Source organism: Bombina bombina, chromosome 2, assembly GCF_027579735.1.
Source record: "Bombina bombina isolate aBomBom1 chromosome 2, aBomBom1.pri, whole genome shotgun sequence".
NCBI lineage: Eukaryota > Metazoa > Chordata > Amphibia > Anura > Bombinatoridae > Bombina > Bombina bombina.
Genome location: NC_069500.1, coordinates 976,013,009 through 976,034,228, shown reverse-complemented (window position 1 = coordinate 976,034,228; position 21,220 = coordinate 976,013,009). Strand labels below are relative to the sequence as shown.

At 38.4% G+C, this 21,220-nt stretch overlaps 1 protein-coding gene across 2 annotated transcripts in view; it reads right to left on the bottom strand.

Moving 5' to 3' along the window:
* Positions 1-21,220, bottom strand: part of NFKB1 (nuclear factor kappa B subunit 1) — a 287,360-nt gene that overhangs the window by 45,000 nt on the left and 221,140 nt on the right. For both annotated transcript variants that reach the window (XM_053703496.1, XM_053703495.1), the window contains exons 17-18: positions 12,187-12,388; positions 5,162-5,331 (exon numbers count right to left, since the gene is read on the bottom strand). In XM_053703496.1, the coding sequence (XP_053559471.1) occupies positions 5,162-5,331; positions 12,187-12,388 (372 nt within the window). The remainder of the gene's footprint in view (positions 1-5,161; positions 5,332-12,186; positions 12,389-21,220) is intronic.

The following is a 21,220-nucleotide window of genomic DNA, read 5'->3' as shown; positions in this document are numbered from 1 at the left end:
GTTCAATAATAAAATTAATCCTCAAAAATACAACTTGCCTAATAATTCTGCACTCCCTGTATATACACACACACACACATATATATATATATATATATATATATATATACATACATACACACACACATTATATATATATATATATATATATATATATATATACACACACACACACACACACACACATATATATATATATATATATATATATATATATATATATATATATATATATATATATATATGTACACACACACACTTTGTGTAGGATTCTCTACTAGTTATTCTCTATAGTTGTGCACAGTATGTTTTGACTGGCTAATGGAGATGCAGGCAGTATCTTCTCTTTTAATGCCAATATAAGTGGATGTTATTTGGAGATTTAAAAGTATGGAAAACATTTCTAAAATGTGTGATCACTGCCTATGAGTATTTCTCTATACAGTGGTCTTTAAATTAAGAGACCACTTTAGATTGAGAGTTCAGATTAACATCTATAAATTTAAAGGTAAATTCCAGACAAAATTAGAATCCACAAGGACACATTTCAGTTTTAATAGAAGCATTTTTGTAATACAGATATATTAGCAAAAATGCTTCTAATAAAAGTTATAGCTGTTTCAAAAGTGTATTTAAGTATGCACAGTGTACCAGCATTTTATACACAGCACTTGCTCAGAGAGCCTAAGATGCTTGTACCATCTGGTAGTGACTTAATTTGTTAATTGCTGACATGATAAAAGCCCCACTGGTGCTCTGAACAGTTGCAGTATTTACAATGCTAGTGCACTGAGAAAATCTAGCTATGTTTCACATCAATGTGCAGAGAAAAGTGTTAGCACTAATAAAATGATAACTTTTACTAGAAGCATTTTTTCCAATACCTGTACATTGAATATATATTTCTATTTCAATATGTAATTCATCTCTGTGCATTTAAATGTTGACAGGAAAATCCCTTTAATAATGGATGTTAATTTGCATATTAAAGTCAACCTTGTTCAATGTTTCTATTTTGGACCAACAACAAGCAATCTGTCTTTTAAAACATATATATAATCAGCAGGTAAAGGTTATTGCTCCAGACCTGCAACAGCAGCTATATGATAAAACAGATTTGTAAGTTTTGTGCACACAAACATTAGGGGCGCGATCCGATAAACGGCGCAGTTTGCGGCGCAAGCGAGGGAACCCGCGTCGCCCGCAGTTTCAGCTCGCAACTCGAGCTATCCAATATGCGGCGCCGTCAGTTGCTAAAGTGGCGCAAGTCTGACAAAGTAGCGATGTCCAGAAATCTGCGTAAGTACAGATTTTTGGAGTCGCCAGTGACTTGCGCCACGTTAGAAACTGACGGCGCCTACAAAACCTGACTAAAGTCTAAATCACCCGCACTGTCTAACACGCCTCCTAAACATAGCCCGACACGTCTAACCCTCTATCCGCTATCCCCCCTCACTAGCCTAACAATAAAAAAAGGTTATTAACCCCTAAACCGCCGCTCCCGTAGCCCGCCGCCAGCTATATTAAATCTATAACCCCCTAAAGTGAGCCCCTAACACCGCCGCCATCTATTTTAAAATTATTAACCCCTAATTTAATCCCCCTACCCCGCCGCCATCTATATTAAAATTATTAACCCCTAATTTAATCTACCTACCCCGCCGCCAGCTATGTTATATATATTAACCCTAAGTATATTATAGTTAATATAGTTATTACTATATATATATTAACTATATTAACCCTAATTATATTAGGGTTAATATAGTTACTATAGTATTTATATTAACTATATTAACTCTATCTAACCCTAACACCCCTAACTAAATTCTTAATCTAAATTAATCTAATTCATATTATAAACTAAAATATTCCTATTTAAATCTAAATACTTACCTATAAAATAAACCCTAAGATAGCTACAATATAATTAATAATTACATTGTAGCTATGTTAGGGTTTATATTTATTTTACAGGTAAATTGTTAATTATTTTAACTAGGTATAATAGCTATTAAATAGTTATTAACTATTTAATATCTACCTAGTTAAAATAATTACCCAATTACCTGTAAAATAAATCCTAACCAAAGTTACAAATACACCTACACTATCAATAAATTAAATAAACTACAAATATCTATCTAAAAATACAATTAAATAAACTAAACTAAATTACAAAAACAAACAAACACTAAATTACAAAAAATAAAAAAAAGATTACAAGATGTTTAAGCTAATTACACCTATTCTAAGCCCCCTAATAAAATAATAAAGCCCCCCAAAATAAAAAAAATTCCCTGCCCTATTCTAAATTAAAAAAAGTTCAAAGCTCTTTACCTTACCAGCCCTTAAAAGGGCCTTTTGTGGGGCATGCCCCAAAGAATTCAGCTCTTTTGCATTTCAATAAATATACAATACCCCCCCCCCAACATTACAACCCACCACCCACATACCCCTATTCTAAACCCGCCCAAACCCCCCTTAAAAAAGCCTAACACTACCCCCCTGAAGATCTCCCTACCTTGTCTTCACCACACCGGGCCAAACTCCTCATCCGATCCGGGCGATGTCTTCCTCCAAGCGGCAAAGAAGAATTCTTCATCCCGGCGATGTCTTCCTCCAAGCGGCAAAGAAGAATTCTTCATCCCGGCGATGTCTTCCTCCAAGCGGCAGCAAAGTCTTCTTCCTTCCGGCAGCATCTTCCATCAAGCGGCATCTTCAATCTTCTTTCTTCACTCCGCCGCCGCGGAGCATCCATCCCGGCCGACGACTGAACGACGAATGAGATACCTTTAAATGACGTCATCCAAGATGGCGTCCGCCGAATTCCGATTGGCTGATAGGATTCTATCAGCCAATCGGAATTAAGGTCGAAAAATCTGATTGGCTGATTGAATAAGCCAATCAGATTTAAGTTCAATCCGACTGGCTGATTGGTTCAGGCTTTTTGTGGCGAGTTGAAAATGGAGTAAGATTTCTCCATTTTCGCCACGTAAGTCCTTACGCTGCATATTGGATACCAAACTGCGCTGGTTTGGTATACCTGCCTATGGCCCAAAAAACTACGGGCGACGGCAGAAATATACGCGCGTAACTTCTAAGTTACGCCATATATAGGATACCAAACCAGCGCAAATATTGGCGTCGCCGGCTTTTGCGGGCGACGATTTTTATCGGATCGACCCCTAGATATAAAACGTATTTTTCACAGAAAAATTCACAAGAGGGCAGGCTGTGCTATGAGACTTTTTTCTGTGTATGATTTAAGAAATTAAACAGTGTCAATTTTATAGTTAATACCACAAAAACATTAAAGGGACAGTAAACATTAGTTATAATCATACATAAAAGCAAGGCTCTTTGGAAGAAAAAAAAAGAGAGAGAACATTTACAAAATACCTTTGATATTGCTGTGCAGTTGTTCTTCCATCTGCCCCCCTTAACACAGCTTTTTCATTTTTTATTTTATCAGAAACGAGCGGTTGTGCCAATAACAATGGGTCTTATCACCCCCATGTTGTCTAATGTCTGTGCTCACTGAGATAGTCTGCACTGAAGCTTCAGTTCAGGACACACAAGTGTAAACTGTGAATAGCCATGTGTATAGCTATTCACTTTCTTCATAGCCAGGTGAGATTTTTGTTGTGAAGGTTCACAATTTCTTTTAGAACTTGGATTTCTATACTAGCAAATCCACAAAGTACTAAAATCTAATTAAAAAAGAATAACACCCCACCGCTAGCCACCAGTTTGTGACATACAGCTGCAACAGTCCCTCTCCACCTTAACCAGTTTGTCACTAGCCACTGCAGGCAAGCCTGTGACTTATTTTGGTGGGTACAAGGGTTAACAAACACTCTCTTATCTGTACTAGACCCAGAAAAATACCCAAAACTCCCCTTTAATGCCCCCCACACTTAACTATCTCTGTTGCCAGCACTTTAAGATTATTATATGAGAAGTCTTAAGGAAAAACCCAGACTAACAGGTTAAAAAGCCCAAAACACAACTTGGCAAAAATCTATTTGAAAACACAATACTGTTATTACTAGTCTCTTCGGCAACGTGGCTCAAATATTAGACAAAGGCAACATTTTAATAAAGAAACATTTGTTATGAACAAAAAAAGAGTTAAACACAATTAAACAAAGTTAACAGTTTTTTTTTTAATAAATAAAAAGGGAGAAAATATAGCAGAACCTATAACTTTACTATAATAGCCTCTGTTCCAGGCAGATTTTTTCCCCCCTGAGGTCAGGTTCCTGGCTAGGCCCTTTTCAGAGTGTGGGCAAGGAGGGTAGCCACCATTTTTTTTATGTCGGACCATAAGCCAATTGCAAGCCCTGGCTGAAGTTGTAGAATAACTTATAATTTTAGTTAGTTATATATATATATATATATATATATATATAAAGTAAAAGCAGCTTGCAAAACAGGATTCCGGTGTAAAATCCCAGTGTATCCACAGCAGCATATAAAGCCAGCACCAGAGTACAGTTTTTTGTCTAATAAAGGTGTTTAAACTGTACTCTGGTGCTGGCTTTATATGCTGGGATACACTGGGATTTTACACCGGAATCCTGTTCTGCAAGCTGCTTTTACTTTGGATTGATCGTCTGGCCGTGCACAGAGGGGCTGGTGATGCTGGTGAGTGCTGATCTTACTGTAAATTTATTTATATATATATATATATATATATATATATATATGATACACATACCCTTATAAGCAATCCAATTGTGACATCATGAGGGTTATTTTAATACAAATCATGATATGTCTGTGATATTTGGTCACCTGGTAACATAAATAATTATTAAAACATGTCTTAAGATATCCTAGAGTGTCCCCTCTCATCGTCCTCAAGGATATGGTTTACTGTAAATTTGTGTTGACATCTTACTGACTTGAGGCACCAGGTTTCTGGATGTATGTAATAAAGTTTGATAAAGTGAAACTTAGAAAATTTTTACGACAGGAGTTCTGTTTTTTTAATTAACATTAACAAAAAACAAAATAATTAACACACAGCGAAAAAGTTATCCCCTCAAAACCTCAAATCATGAGGTCTTCATGAAATGTACTTTATAAACAGTCTAATGCAATTAATTATTTTCTGAAAGCAGCGTCAATTCAACCAGATCTTAAAAAGACTAACCTCAAGCAGAAGGCAACCAGCCAATGAGACATTGTCTTGCTCCACAGCCAGATGCAGAGCACTTCTTCCTGATTTTTGTTCCTGAGCATTTACATTTGCCCCAGCAGTTAGCATTAGCCTGAGACAAGGCATACTGTTCGCAATTACTGCAACATGTAATGCAGTCAAACCTAAAGAAAACGTGCAAATGGTCAACAGTGGAAAAATAGAGCTATAGTCATTTAGGGTAAAAATGTATGTGGTTTTATATTATAAATATATATTTAATGAAAAGTTGTTTTCTACAATAATTTTGGTAGTTTAGTAATTATCATCTTGCAGACATTAGTGGTTCAAAAAAATGTATATTTGTGGGGCTAACAAAGATGGTGAAGACCCGGCACACATAATATATGGAGCCCTTTCAGCTCAACAGTGGTGCTACACCTGTGTTTGGAGGTGCATAGCACCCTTCAGCATCTTCATAGAACCGCCACTGCTTGCAGCAGACAAGATTCCAAACTAGGGTACCTATCCTCTCATGTTTGATGCGAGCAAGCAGCATTCAGTGCTCACATTTATAATTACATGAACAAAAACGTTTGCAGCCCGCTATCACGCAACCAATCGCGCAAGAGCAGAGCTTGTCAATCAGAACGTGATTATTTAACCCACCACCTCTAAAGTTTCCTGAGAGGATTAAAAGCAATGCTCTTGCACTATCTGTTTCTATTGGTTTACAGGCTCACTGCACTGAAAAGGCTTCCAAGCTGTATCTGCAACTTGACAAAATGTACAGTGAACAATTACAAAGCAAATAGCATAGTATTCATCCAGCATATTTATGTGGCCCATGTTTAATTATGTTATTACATTTAAACATAATGTTGCTTCTAAGGGGAATTTCTGCTTCTATTGTTTGTTCCTTACAGGGGAATTCAACAAGACTGTACTCCTGGAATAAAAGAAATCATCAAAAAAAAATTGTAAAATGCCAGCAGCTCTGCAGCCTTCATGTGAACATAAAAGGTCAGTTAAGAATGAACCTTTTACTTATGTTATTTCTCATGTTTCTTTAGAAGCTGAAGTTTCCTCTGAGGTTTTTTTCTTCTGATATTCTGTATAATATATACTCTTTTTTTACCTATGGGGTTTATATTTCTAAGACTGTAGACAGAGACTTTGTCCTCTATTTGCTTAGATATGATTTATTATTTGTGCTTTAATCCCCTGAGGCTTTGTATTCCCTGTCACTGTTTTTTATAAGGTTTAAAGGGAATGGTCAAAGTCAGGTCATTATTTTTTATCCTTCTGCAAGGTTTATATATATATATATATATATATATATATATATATATATATATATATATATATATATAGATATATATATATATATATAGAGAGAGAGAGAGAGAGAAAAGTTCACTGTTCTTAAACATGGAAATATGTCCTCAAATATGCAGTTCATATTGGCATTGCAAGTTATGTATTGATGACATTTGTCTATTTCAGCATCATATTGCAGAGTTTGTTTTTATCCAATCAGGATCACATTAGCTACTTTAAAAGGTGTGCAGGTGTGTAATCCACAGCTTAGGTTACGGCCTAAGGGCTGAAACATGTTAGCGGATTCGCTGCTATGCTGTATGTGTGATCCATGGAAGGTTTTATCTATGATAATTTTTCAATAAAATAACTTTTAACTTGTCATCTGTATTTTTTTTATTTTATATATATATATATATATATATATATATATATATATATATATATATATATATATATATATATATATATATATATATATAAATATATTACCTGTCTGGATCTTTTCCATTGGATATTTGATATGAAGTGTTTTACTTTTTCCCTGGTAAATAGCAGTTCTTGTAAAGGACCCTTTTGTTTTTAAGGTTGGAGTCCTTTTATAGAAGGGTCTTTCTGTAAGCAGGTTGTCTATTTTGATCAGCTAGCCTTGATGATTCTGCTAGTAAGATTTTCTGCACTTTTTGGGATTTCTCTATTATATTATCCTTGTATTTGTGTTGCTGTTTCTGTCATTATTTAAACTATTGCCAGAAATATGTAATTGGCCGGCCTTATTTTAAGCATTTTATGGTTGGTCTGCTAACATGGTGTTTTTAATCTAGACTTTTATTTTCTTTCTTTTCTGAGAACAAAATTGTTTGGATTCTAGTTCTGTTTCTGAAGGTCTCCATACATTAGTCTAATCTCCATTCATTTTAGTTCATATAAGCTGTTTTTCCTCTAGTTTTATCTGGCTCTATCAAGAAGCCAAGTTACATTTGGATTAGGCCTTTAAGACCAGGACAACCTTCCCTATTTCTAATTTTTCTTGTGGTTATTCCAGTTCCATTGTAGGAATAAGGAATAATTATTTGTATGTCCACTTTTATTTAACATATTCTATCTCCAGCAGCCTGTTGTTTCTTCAACAACATGGTTGGGAGATCTTTTTTCCCAAGGAGTTCCTTGAGTCTTCAGACAAAGGTTCTTTTCTGGGGTATCATTTGGATTCAATTTCCATGAGATTTTCTCCGTCTGATAAGAGAAGGCTGAAGCTGGGTTTAGCTTGCTTGATTCTTCAGTCTCTCATTTTTCCTCAGCTGTGTTTTATATAGGGGTATTTGGATAGTTGATTGTGGCATCTAATGCTTCTATGTTTTGTCCATTTTCTATGAGATCTTTTTCAGCTTTGTATGCTTTGCCTGTGATGCAAGATCCCTCTCAGCTATCTCAGGAGTTTTGGGTCTGTTTTTCGGATCAGGTTTGTACTCGTCTTGGTGGCTGAATCACTGGTTCGTTATTCAGAGGGTTTCCAATGCTTGTCCTTCTTGGACTATATTTTCTTTAGATGGGGGGCTATCTGGGAGTCTTTTTGAGTACAAGGTGCTTGGGCTCCTCGAGAGGCAAGGTTGCCAGTAAATATCTTGAAGTTTGTCCTATTTTAAAGGCTCTTCAGAGTTGGCCTCTATTTCCTATTTCTATCAGACAATGTTTTTGTAGTGGCTTGTATTAATCATCAGGGGGGAACTTGCTGTTTCATAGCTATGAGGGAAGTGTTTGGCATTCTCTTATAGGCAGAAGCTAGTTGCTGTCTGTTTTTTCTTTCTCATCAGTTTCTGCATTCAGTGATTGGTCTCTCCACCAGGATATTGTTTTCAGATTATGGATCTTTGGGGTCCCCCAAACATATATCTGATAGCCTCACGGCTAAATTTCCTAGGTACCTTGCAAGGTCAGGGGATACTCAGGCAGAGTTTGTGGACATTTTAGTAGCTTCTTGATCTTTTCTGCTTGCTTATGTGTTTTTTTCCTCTGGTTTTTCTTCCCAGGGTAGTTTACAAGTTCTGGCAAGAGGAATTTTCAGTAATTCTTATTGCTCCTATCTGGTCCCTGAGAGTTTTTTGTGTGTAGATCTGGTTCAGATAATCTGGGCGTCTTTCTAAAAGGTCTATTTTTCCTTCTGGGTTTCAAATCTCTAAGCCTGATGGCATGGGGTTTGTGTGATTGGTTTTTAAGCATAGGGATTTTTTAGAGTCTATGGATGAGACTCTGATTCAGGCTCGGAAGCTTGTGTTTAGAATGCTTTCTTCATAGGGTCTGTTAGGCCCTTTTATTCCTTGTTGTTTTGGAATATGGCTTATCCTGATATTCTTTCAGAACTTTCATACAGGTTGGATTAAATAAGGGCTTATCTATTAGTCTTTTTAAGTTTTCTGATCTTTCCGTTTTTTCCATAGGAAGATTGATTATCCTGATTTTTCATGTTTTGATTCAGGTTTTTTTTGGCCCATGTTCAGCTTCTTATGCCAATTTCTCCACTCCATTTCTGAGGCCTGGGATCGGTATTAATATTTTGCAGGCTCCTCCATACAAGCTTAGGCATAAGGTAGTTATTTCTTGGATGTTGAGTTTTTTGTTGATCATGAGTTTGATACAGTAAACGTAAGGAACTACAGGAAACCAATGGATAGCAATGGATTTTTAAATGCTAGAAGTGGTCATATGAGTAGTTGGAAGAACAATATACCGTATGGGCAGTTTCGCAGAATACGCAGAAACTGCACTAATCTAGAGGATTATAATAGGGAAGCAGGTATCTTGGAGAAGAAATTTATGGAGAAAGAATATGATAGAGAAACCATTAGTTTAGCAAGAGAGAAGAACGCTATATGTGACCGACAAGAGCTCTTACTCCCTAAAGAACAGAGATCAATCAATCAAAGTAAAGGAGACAACAAAGTGAGGTTCATTACAACATTTAATGAAGGGTCAGGATTTATTAAAAAAATACTACATAGACAATGGGGTATTCTAAAGGCAGACCCATTCCCAACAGACAGTTTGGATAATAAACCGAACGTAGTATTCAAAAAGAATAGGAATCTAAAGAATCTCCTTGCACCATCAAAACTTATAGATCCAAAAGGGAAGACTGACATTAGAACAGGCACTTTAGATAGATGGGTCTCAGGGAAACCAGAAACATATAAATGTGGGAGGAAGAATTGCTGTATGTGTCCGATTATTTGGAACAAAGATTCAATTGCAAATTGGAATAATACCAAAACAGTACCAATCAAATCTAGGGGCACGTGCCAATCTACATATGCAGTATATAGCTTGACATGCAAATGTGGGAGTATCTACATAGGAAGGACGAAAAGGAAAGTGAAACGGAGATGTTACGAACACATTAATAATATTGAGTTAGGTTTAAAGACACATAGTGTGTCAGAACATTTTAGAATTCACCATAATAAAGACCCCAGCAGTTTACGAATTAGCATCCTTGAAACTGTACCAGCAGGTTCAAATCCTCATCAAATACTTATCTCTTTAAGAAAGAAAGAGACTAAATGGATCCAACAGTTGGAAAGCCTAACCCCTAAAGGGTTAAATATCGACATTGACTTGCAAGCGTTTATGCTCTAGGTGAATAGGTAGAATAATCATCTAGGGGGTTTGTCACATAGGGAATATCAGTATAGGTCAGCAAACTAATGATTAGGGAGATGTTTTGTAAAGTAAAATATAGGTTGAAAATAAGAATTTCTTGTTATTAATTTTCCAATGAAGGTGTACCCTAATAATATGAATTTATTTAATCATGGGATAATATATTAGTTATTTTTTGGCATTGATTTTAAACAATTTTTTGTATTGGTTTTAAATATGTTAATTTGTTTTAGTAATGTCTGTGGAATGTTTATTTAAGTATTATGTATTAAAGTTTAAAGTTTTATGAACTAATTTTAACGAATGCATATGAATTTTAATAGTAAATTTTCGTGATACAGATTGAAGTATTATACATAACTAATAGAACTGAGAACTACATATGAGAATACAAAATGTCAAACGTATGAAATAACTAAGCACTATGCTCTGTTTTTCCCACACTCACGTAACATATGGTGAAAGAGGCTGTGAAAATTGCCCTGTAGCTTATTGGATTGGGACAGAGAAATAGGAGGAGCAAACAGGTTTTTAAACAGAGGATCCCCGCGAAAAAGATACACTGACCAGAAGTCTTGAAAAAGTCTGCAGAAGAGGGACGAAACACGTAGACGTTAGCTGATCCAGTCGAGTCCAATAATAGTATTGGGATAGAAAAGTCTGAACGAATCCCTGCACGGTGTAAAGGAACAACTACCAAGTTCACATGCCAGAAATTGAAACGAGCAAGTTAACATCTACAGCTGACTGAGACCGGAGGACCGGGGACTGTGTGAGATTTTAAGAGACGCTTGTAATTTTTGTATTCCTGTAAGTGCAGTATGTTCATATGCGCAAAGTGGAATTAAATACTTTTACCTTGAGTCGTGGTTGCGCTCTCTCTTCTTTTTGTTTTATAAGGTAGTTATTTATCTTTATTTTTGGAAGTTTTTGTTCTTTTGGGCCATCTTTTCTGTTGGAAGAGTTTCTGAACTATTTGCTCTCATTTTCTTTTTCTTCTTTAAGATAAGGTCTTTTCTTGGGAATTTATTGTTCCCTCTTTATGTTATATTTTTTAGAATTATTTGGAGATGTTTCGTCTCGTTTTGGTCATTGTCAGAAAATTGTAGTTCTTTGTTGGAGATACTGAAATTTTAATGGAAAAATTTGGTTTGCTTACTTTGCTGATTTTATTCAGGGTTAGAGACCAAATGCTTTCTCTTGGTTTTTGCTTGGAGTTAGTTTTTTTGGCATACTTGGAGGTGGGACAGCCTCCACCTTCATAGTTTTTTTCTGCTCATTCTATTAGTTCAGTTCCATTCTCTTGGGTTTTCTGGAATGAGATTTCTGTTGACCTATTTTGGCTAGGCAGCATCTTCTTTATTTTCTACCTTTTTTTGTTTCTTTAATGGCAGCCTTTGGCAGGAAGTTTTTTAGGCAGTAGTCTTATTGCCTCCTGGTTATTTTTATTCGGAGGGTTGTGGATTTAGTTTCCTTATGGAAAAAAATATGTTTTTTTTTATGTCGTCAAACTTTCTTCATTACTCATGGACTCTCCTCAGCTTTGGTATTGGCTCCCAGGAGTATTGGATCGTGGACTCTTACCACCTTTATGAAAGAAAGCATAATTTATGCTTACATGATAAATAAATTTCTTTCATGTGGGTAAGAGTCCATGAGATGGTTTTCCTTTTATGGCACATATTTTTTCCTGGCTCCTATATTTTTTTGCTCTTGTTTCTTTTCCTACCTCTTTTTGCTGGGATATACGTCAGACTAATTACCATAGATATGGGATGGGCTATATAGAGCTCTTGGGGTTTTGGAATCTTTGTCTACTCTTAGTGACAGGGAGAGTATATTCCCAGGAGTAATAGATTGTGGACTCTTACCACTATGAAAGAAATTAATTTATCAGGTAAGCATAAATTATGTATTTTAATATGAAAGAAAGGCAAGTGAGCCGCCAATAGGCAAAAATTGCAAGATGGAATGTTACATGTTTACTTTTAACATTCTAATGACAGAAAAGTAAAATATTTTCATATCTGCAATAAAAAAACAAACCTGTAGAAGCCACTTACCGTCATTGTTTGGAAGGTTAATAATCTGTGCGGTCTTTGGGTGCTTAAGAAGTATGCTTAGTGTGGTTGCATCTTCTTCTTTGCAGGCGAGGTGCAGGACAGAGTTCCCATGACGGTCTAAGAGCAATGGGTCACCACCGGCATTTAGGATATCTTGCACAGTATCAGCTTGTTGAGTGATTACAGCCAAGTGCAATGGAGTCTAGAAATTAAGATAAAGGGTATCACTGAAAGATAACCAAAGTATAACATCTGCAGCCTCTGGTAATAGCCTCAAAAACCTAGAGTGAATGATTAATTAAAGACATACGTGATATCTAGAAGCATCTTTATTGAGCCCAAATTCCATCTTTAATGGCACTTACCAGACTACAACTTAAACATATCCCTACTCGGCAGCTGGTGGGTATTTACAAATGTCTGAGATAACAACCAGTGTTCAATAGTTAAATTCTTTAAGAAAACTATCCACACTTCATATTTTTGATGAGAGCTTCAATGGTGATACATTTCTATACCATCCTCATATGTGTTATGTAGAACTTGCTACATCTGCCCCTCAGAGTGGAATCTGCTCTGGACAAAATGCAGAATTATTATATATGTTTTCTTGAAGCAAAATAAAACTATATTCAAACCATATGTGTATATCTATATTTGAGTTTGTGAATAATAACATAAATTATGCTTACCTGATCATTTCCTTTATTTCTGATGGAAAGAGTCCACAGCTGCATTCATTACTTTTGGGAATTTAAAACCTGGCCACCAGGAAGAGGCAAAGACACCCCAGCCAAAGGCTTAAATACTCCTCCCACTCCCCTCATCCCCCAGTCATTCTGCCAAGGAACAAGGAACAGTAGAAGAAATATCAGGGTGAAAAGGTGCCAGAAGAATATAAGGACGTCCCACAGAAAATTACGGGTGGGGAGCTGTGGACTCTTTCCATCAGAAGAAAAGGAAATTATCAGGTAAGCATAAATTATGTTTTTCTTCTTAAATGGAAAGAGTTCACAGCTGCATTCATTACTCTTGGGAAACAATACCCAAGCTATAGAGGACACTGAATGCCAAGATGGGAGGGTACAATAGGCGGCCCATACTGAGAGCACCAGGCCTGAACCTCTGCCCAATCAAAAATCCTGCTTCGACTGAAGCTGAGAATTTTTTTCAAGGAAAAGCCCCAGTGATACTGACCCGCAGCCAGTCCAGAGCCAAACTAGAGACAGCAAAACGGACTCGACTGAGCCAACAGTCCACCAAGAGATACAGTCGCCCAACAGACATTCCCCCACCCCTCACAAATGAAGGGGAACCAGTCGAAATCCCCAAGGGGAACAAGACAAAGGAGGACAGAGGAAACTGAAAAGTCCCTTAATACAAAAAAACAGCAACACCAAGAGTGGGTCCAGCACACAGAGACCCAAATGAACCCAAACAGGGAAAGAGGCCACGCCTATACCAGGCGAAACCCCCAACAACCTGCAAGCATGGAACGCAACTAAAGAGGCAAAGTTCTCCCAGCGTCTGCCCATAGAATACCCAAGTATTCGACCGTGAAAGAGCGTGTAATAGACCCAGGCGAAACCCCAAGTTTGAGGATACAGAGTCCATAACAGAATGACACAGAGGGAGCTTGCAAAGAAGAAGAAGCAAGAATAGATGGAATTGGGAGCGCCACAGGCTAAGGTATTGTATAGGTCAACTATATAATTCTGATGTAACCAACAAATCAGATTGAACAGAATTGAATTACCAAAATCTCCACAATCAACTACTATATAGAAAAATGAGTCAGCTTGAACACAAATAAATTGCCAACAATTCTACAATCATCATTCTGATAGAAAAATTTCTACAATCATCTATTTTCTAGAAAACGTTTAATTCAAAGTTTTGTTTAACAATAAAGGACTTCAATATGAGACGGACAATACCTGAATCAAGCTTTACTATGTTTCTAAATAAAGAACAGATACCCTATTAGGACATATGCTAATATGCCAGAAATTGCAATTATATAACACGTGAAAAGGAGAAAAGAAGAAAAGATATATTGATGATGTGAAAAGGAGAAAAGAAGGAATGGTATAACAAAGTGGTATAGGTTATTATCTCTCTGAAACCCCAAATGGAGGTTAACAGTATATCTCAAAGAAACACAAAAACAATATGTTTAACCTTATGTAAATTTACCATATGTGATTACCCAGGTAAAATGAACTGTGCTAATTATTAATCAACTAAAGATGTATAGAATTTATCAAATACTTAAATTGATAAAAATTATATAAAAAATTACATGAAAAATACATGAAAAAGAGAGATAATCACCTAAGGTTAAACATATTGTTTTTGTGTTTCTTTGAGATATACTGTTAACCTCCAATTGGGGTTTAAGAGAGATAATCACCTATACCACTTTGTTATACCATTCCTTCTTTTCTCCTTTTCACATCATCAACATATCTTTCCTTCTTTTCTCCTTTTCACATGTTATATAATTGCAATTTCTGGCATATGTCCTAATAGGGTATCTGTTCTTTATTTAGAAACATAGTAAAGCTTGATTCAGGTATTGTCCGTCTCATATTGAAGTTAAACAAAACTTTGAATTAAACTTTTTCTAGAAAATAGATGATTGTAGACATTTTTCTATCAAATAGATGATTAAAGAATTGTTGGTAATTTATTTGTGTTCAAGCTGACTAATTTTTTGTGGAGATTTTGGTAATTCAATTCTGTTCAAGCTGATTTGTTGATAACATCAGAATTATATAGTTGACCTATACAATACTTTAGCCTGTGGCGCTCCCAATTCCATCTATTCTTGCCTTTTCCTCTATATAGACTTTGTTAGGAAGTCTTTTTTGGTGAGCTTGTATTTAACCTAGGCACTGGTAACTATATATTTCCATTCGAAGAAGAAGAAGCAGTCATCAAGAAACAGACCACACAAAACAGCCCCCGACAGAGGGCATGCTCCAGGCAACCTAAGTCGCCGGACCTACTCACAGGTCCCTAAAAGGGGGAACACAAAGCCTCCATCAAGGCCCCCCGAGAAGGAGAGAATACCCTCAGAACCTGAAGGAAGAGGAGACCGTCTCCTGTCAAAGGAGCAAGGAGAGACGAAAACCCATCTCCTAGCAGACTGAGCTATCAGAATAGACTCAGCAAGCTCACACATCCCAAAGAATACCGTGACCCATAAACCGCTCTGGCATCCTGACCTGCAGACCCAGCTGGGCCACCAATACAAAGGATCAAAGATCCCAAAACTGGTACAGGAACGATTGTAAAGATGGCAGAGCCATCCCACCAGAGTATAAGTACAACCCAACTCTGAAAAACAGACAAGGCCATAGACCAAAGGATTTATCAACACAAGGCCTCACAGTCTGACATGGAACCAGCAAGATTCCAGGTGGAACCCAGTCCACCTTCCACTTCCCGACCAGGAGAAGCCCCTAGGAAGGACTCCCTCTCTCTAGGAAGAGAATATCCCCTAAAGAAAAAGGGAAGAGGTTGGAAGGGCAATAACCCTCTTCAAGGCCCGAAGCCACCGGCTAAACAGGAAGAAAAAAAATCATTTGCAAATGTTCTCGAAAGGACCCCATTCGCCTGCAGAGCAGAGAATCCACAGGTACACTGGCAAACTAACAAGGGAACGCCATCCAAAGGCGCTCAGAAACTGGAATCCAGTGCCAGCAGCTGGGTAGAAACCCATCAATCTTGGAGGCGCAAGCCACCCAGCTAACCCCAGATGACATTGGTTACTCTGTGGAAGGAGTAAAAAATACTCTGATAACCTGGCCAACCATGACCAGGTTAGGTAGACGGAGCAAGGACATAGCCCAAGTTCCCACTACCATGGAACACCCCGACCAGCCCTGAGATCTAATATTCCAAAACCACCCAAGACTGGGTCAGGAAAAAAAAGGCCAAGCGAAGCTACAGCAACCGGAAGTCTCAGGAGAAAAAACAGGTCTGGGCACCTAATAGTTCAGGCAAACCGTACCTTAGAACTAAACACCCCAACTGGCCAAAAGGCCAGACACAAGGGTATGGATGCATATCCAGAAAATTCGGATAGTGATAAGAACTCGAAAACCCCGACCAAAGGAAGGAACCACCCCTAGCTAAAGTCCAACGCTCCAAAGAGCAAGGCTAGAAATTGTATAAAGATACTTCTCAGAGCCTCAGGACAACCAAGGGATACCTCAAGGTCAAAAGAATCCTACTAGCAGGACTAGTCCCCCTATCACCTCCGCACAAGCAAGCAGAGGGCACCAGGAAGAGAAAGGCACTAAGCCTACCCATCTCCAGAAAACCCAGAGCTAAACAAAGTCCCCGCAGGGAACAACCATCACCCGGAAACACAAATCCCTAAAAGGAGATCCACTCACCCGGACACAATGGAAGAAGACCCAAAAGGTCTCTTATAACTCAGACAGACAGTAAACGCCAAAGAGTAAGAGCTGCATCTAGATACACTATAAACAGCTTACGTATACACCTGCAAGGTGTCAAGAGCTGCAACTGGTTTCAAACAGCAAACCTTCCCCATGCTAGACAGCTATCCTGTACAAGCTGTTGGACGAAGCCCAAAAGAACAAATCCAGAGGCCAAACCGCTCAATTGCGGTAAGGGGCATTAAGCCCTCCAACCCTCCACCACATGGGGGAGGAAAACTCTAAGTTCTGATGAAATCAGATGTCAGAGTGACACAGCGGAAAACTCCCCTGCCCAGCCATCTATGACTGAATGCTATAAGGACTGAAACAATCCTTTCCCGCCTCGCAAACCAACAGGTCCTCTCGAATGTTTAGTTGAACATAAAAAACATTGATAACTTGAGCACTCAGTGCTACTACCGAACCAGTCCAGCAGAAACAGCGCCACGTGTCTGAACAGCCACAAAACCAAACGAACCCGACAGGACCAGCCTGTTCTCAGGGTCCTAACCGGCAAGTTGCATAAATTCTCCCACACAGGGGAAAAAAGGAAAACAGACATTATTAAACATAGGACTAACATGTCGAAACAACTTCCGAAGAAGTAACAAAGAGTATCGATCCTAGATGGTTCCCGAAGGAAACAAACACAAATAAAAACATCCCATCGGATACAAAATAAAATATAAGGCAACCCGAAGGTTAACGCCCAAAAGACACAGGCCTACCCGCGGGACCACCCAAAGGGAGCCCTGTCTTTCAAAAAACTGGGAAAGATCTGAAACAAATGACAATCAGGAGATTACTTCATTCCCACATGTCTAATGAGGTGCACCATTCGAATTATCAGACTGAAAATCCCCATATCTGTTAACGATAGGGTCATTCAATAATTGAAAAAGATGTATAAGCAACACGTTAAGGCGTGTAATCCTGTAACGAAAAGCACAACACTCCGGAACAGTTACACCCACGGGAAACTGTAGAGGCCCACCCCAAGGTGGAAGACCCGGGACAATAGGGCACGAACACAATCTCAAATAAACATCTGGACTCAGCAGACGGACCATCACTAACATTATCTGGAAGCGAAAACGTGCTGCAACCTCCGGGGGAAACACACCACCCCGCATGGAGGAACCATAAACTGCGTTACCCGCATGTGTAGAAGTATGAATTGGAAGGGAACTCGTCTCTTGGAGGACGGGGCCCCCAGAGGTGGATGGCTCAGCAGTCCCCTGATTCCCCAAGCACGAGGAACCAGGCGCTCTTATATGGCATACGGAACAAAACTGGTGGACATGTGTCAACGAGGCCAATCCGGAGTCATCACTGGACACAGAATCTGAAATCAAAATAGTCTCGGTATCAGAATCCTCCGTAACTGAATCTGAAACGATCACAGTCTCAGCATCAGAATCCTCCATAACTGGATAGAGGAAATATCAATATGGACTAAGTATGAACTTAAAAACGGCACCTGACACCCACAATGGCTGGGGCACTCACCACCTGCTATGACCAGACCCCTGCGGACTAGAATATCTCCTTCGCCACACGGTCAGGAATGCAGAAATGTGGAACAGAACGGAACCACGCCTGAACACAAGGTGAACCGAACAGTCCAAAAAAGCGCGCCCAACCAAAAGGCCACGTCACTTCCAAAGGACTTAAAGTTCCAACCACAAGCCCGTAAACATCACACATAAGCAGGTTGAATCACATAACAAACATGATTATAAACCCCCCTGTTCAATAACCACCATCAGGAGATATTAACCCTCAATTCCAAGATACTAACAGAGACTCACTGAAACCCTTATGTCATATAGTTAGACCCGCAAGGTGTGTAGCCTCTCGGGAAAACATTCATATTACAGTACATTGACGATAAAGTAAAATGAAACGATCTTACCAGAATCTACGCTGTGGAACAGGAACACAGCCTTTCAAGTGTGACGAATAGTGGCATCGCCTCCGCCATGGACTTGAGAGAAGAAGGCAGGCAGCGGAGCGAAGTTTGTCAACGCTGATTGCTTAAGGAGCTGTTAATATGAGTCAGGATGGTTTTGCAGAAAGACTCTCCCTGCATCTCCGGACTCTAACTTTTATCCAAGCCCTCACTGAGAGACTGACAGGACTACTTAAAACTCCTTTCCCATGCCAAAGAGTACTACCCTCAATAAGAGACAAAAAACTAAAAATTTAAAATTCTGACACGTCTCTGACAACCCCCTGGGACGAAAGGCAAAGAATTACATTGGGGATGAGGGGAGTGGGAGGAGTATTTAACCCTTTAGCTGGGGTATCTTTGCCTCCTCCTGATGGCCAGGTTCTTAATTCCCAAAAGTAATGAATGCAGCTGTGGACTCTTTCAAAAAAAAAAAATAATAAAAAAAAAAATATATATATATATATATATATATATAAAAGCTTCAAACAACAAGATTAAAGCAAAATTATGTTAATGAATAGACTGCCACCTTAATCAGAACTCATCAGTTTCATATACTCATAGTTTATATAAAATAAAACTGCAACCAGTTAAAAAATATACAGGCCTCAATTACAAGTGAAGCGCAAAAATATTAACACCAATTTGTGTGAACATCGCTTAAGCGCAATCAATAGTGCTTCTATTTTTGAGCTCATAGTCCAAACTTATTTTTTAATGCTTGATTGCTAGTCTTGGGTGTGCTAAAATTCTGTATGTTGAATAGTATTGGTGCACTATATCCTTCTATGGGGCGCACAGTAAAATTAATGGGTTACTTGTGGTATTTTTGATTGTGCTTGACATGAAATTTTTTATTACATGATTTAGAAAGAGCATATAATTTTAAACAACTTCTTTCCAATTTACTTCAATGGTCTAATTTGCTTCATTCTCTTGATAGCCTTTGTTGAAAAGCTTATCTAAATATGCTCAGTGGCTGCACAGATGCCTTGTGTTATTGGCTCACCCTTGTGCATCACTATTTCTTCAACAAAGGATACCTAAAGAATAAATCAAATTAAATAATATATGTAAATTTGAAATGGTGTTTTAAATGGTATGCTCTATCTCAGTGATTTTAAAGCTTTTTTTTTGCCGTGGCACACTTTTTTACATTAAATAATCCTGCGGCACACCACCATCCCAAAATTTTACAAAATCACACATTGTAGCCTAATACAGTATGTATATATAAATATACAGTATATATATATATATATATATATATATATATATACACACAGTGGGGGAAAAAGTATTTAGTCAGCCACCAATTGTGCAAATTCTCGCACTTAAGAAGATGAGAGAGGCCTGTAATTTTCATCATAGGTATACCTCAACTATGAGAGACAAAATGTGGAAACAAATCCAGACAATCACATTGTCTGATTTGGAAATAATTTATTTGCAAATTATGGTGGAAAATAAGTATTTGGTCAATATCAAAAGTTAATCTCAATACTTTGTTATATATCCTTTGTTGGCAATGACAGAGGTCAAACGTTTTCTGTAAGTCTTCACAAGGTTGTCACACAATGTTGCTGGTATGTTGGCCCATTCCTGCATGCAGATCTCCTCTAGAGCAGTGATGTTTTGGGGCTGTCGCTGGGCAACACGGACCTTCAACTCCCTCCAAAGGTTTTCTATGGGGTTGAGATCTGGAGACTGGCTAGGCCACTCCAGGACCTTGAAATGCTTCTTATGAAGCCACTCCTTCATTGCCCGGGCGGTGTGTTTGGGATCATTGTCATGCTGAAAGACCCAGCCACGTTTCATCTTCAATGCCCTTGCTGATGGAAGGAGGTTTGCACTTAAAATCTCACGATACATGGCCCCATTCATTCTTTCATGTACACGGATCAGTCGTCCTGTTCCCTTTGCAGAGAAACAGCCCCAAAGCATGATGTTGCCACCCCCATGCTTCACAGTAGGTATGGTGTTCTCTCTCCTCCAAACACGACAAGTTGTGTTTCTACCAAACAGTTCTACTTTGGTTTCATCTGACCATATGACATTCTCCCAATCCGCTTCTGGATCATCCAAATGCTCTCTAGCATACTTCAGACGGGCCCGGATATGTACTGGCTTAAGCAGGGGGACACGCCTGGCACTGCAGGATCTGAGTCCCTGGCGGAGTAGTGTGTTACTGATGGTAGCCTTTGTTACGTTGGTCCCAGCTCTCTGCAGGTCATTCACTAGGTCCCAGTGTGGTTCTGGGATGTTTGCTCACCGTTCTTGTGATCATTTTGACCCCACGGGGTGAGATCTTGCGTGGAGGGAGATTATCAGTGGTCTTGCATGTCTTCCATTTTCTAATTATTGCTCCCACAGTTGATTTCTTCACACCAAGCTGCTTGCCTATTGCAGATTTAGTCTTCCCAGCCTGGTGCAGGTCTACAATTTTGTTTCTGGTGTCCTTCACCATAGTGGAGTTGGAGTGTGACTGTTTGAGGTTGTGGACAGGTGTCTTTTATACTGATAACAAGTTCAAACAGGTGCCATTAATACAGGTAATGAGTGGAGGACAGAGGAGCCTCTTAAAGAAGAAGATACAGGTCTGTGAGAGCCAGAAATCTTGCTTGTT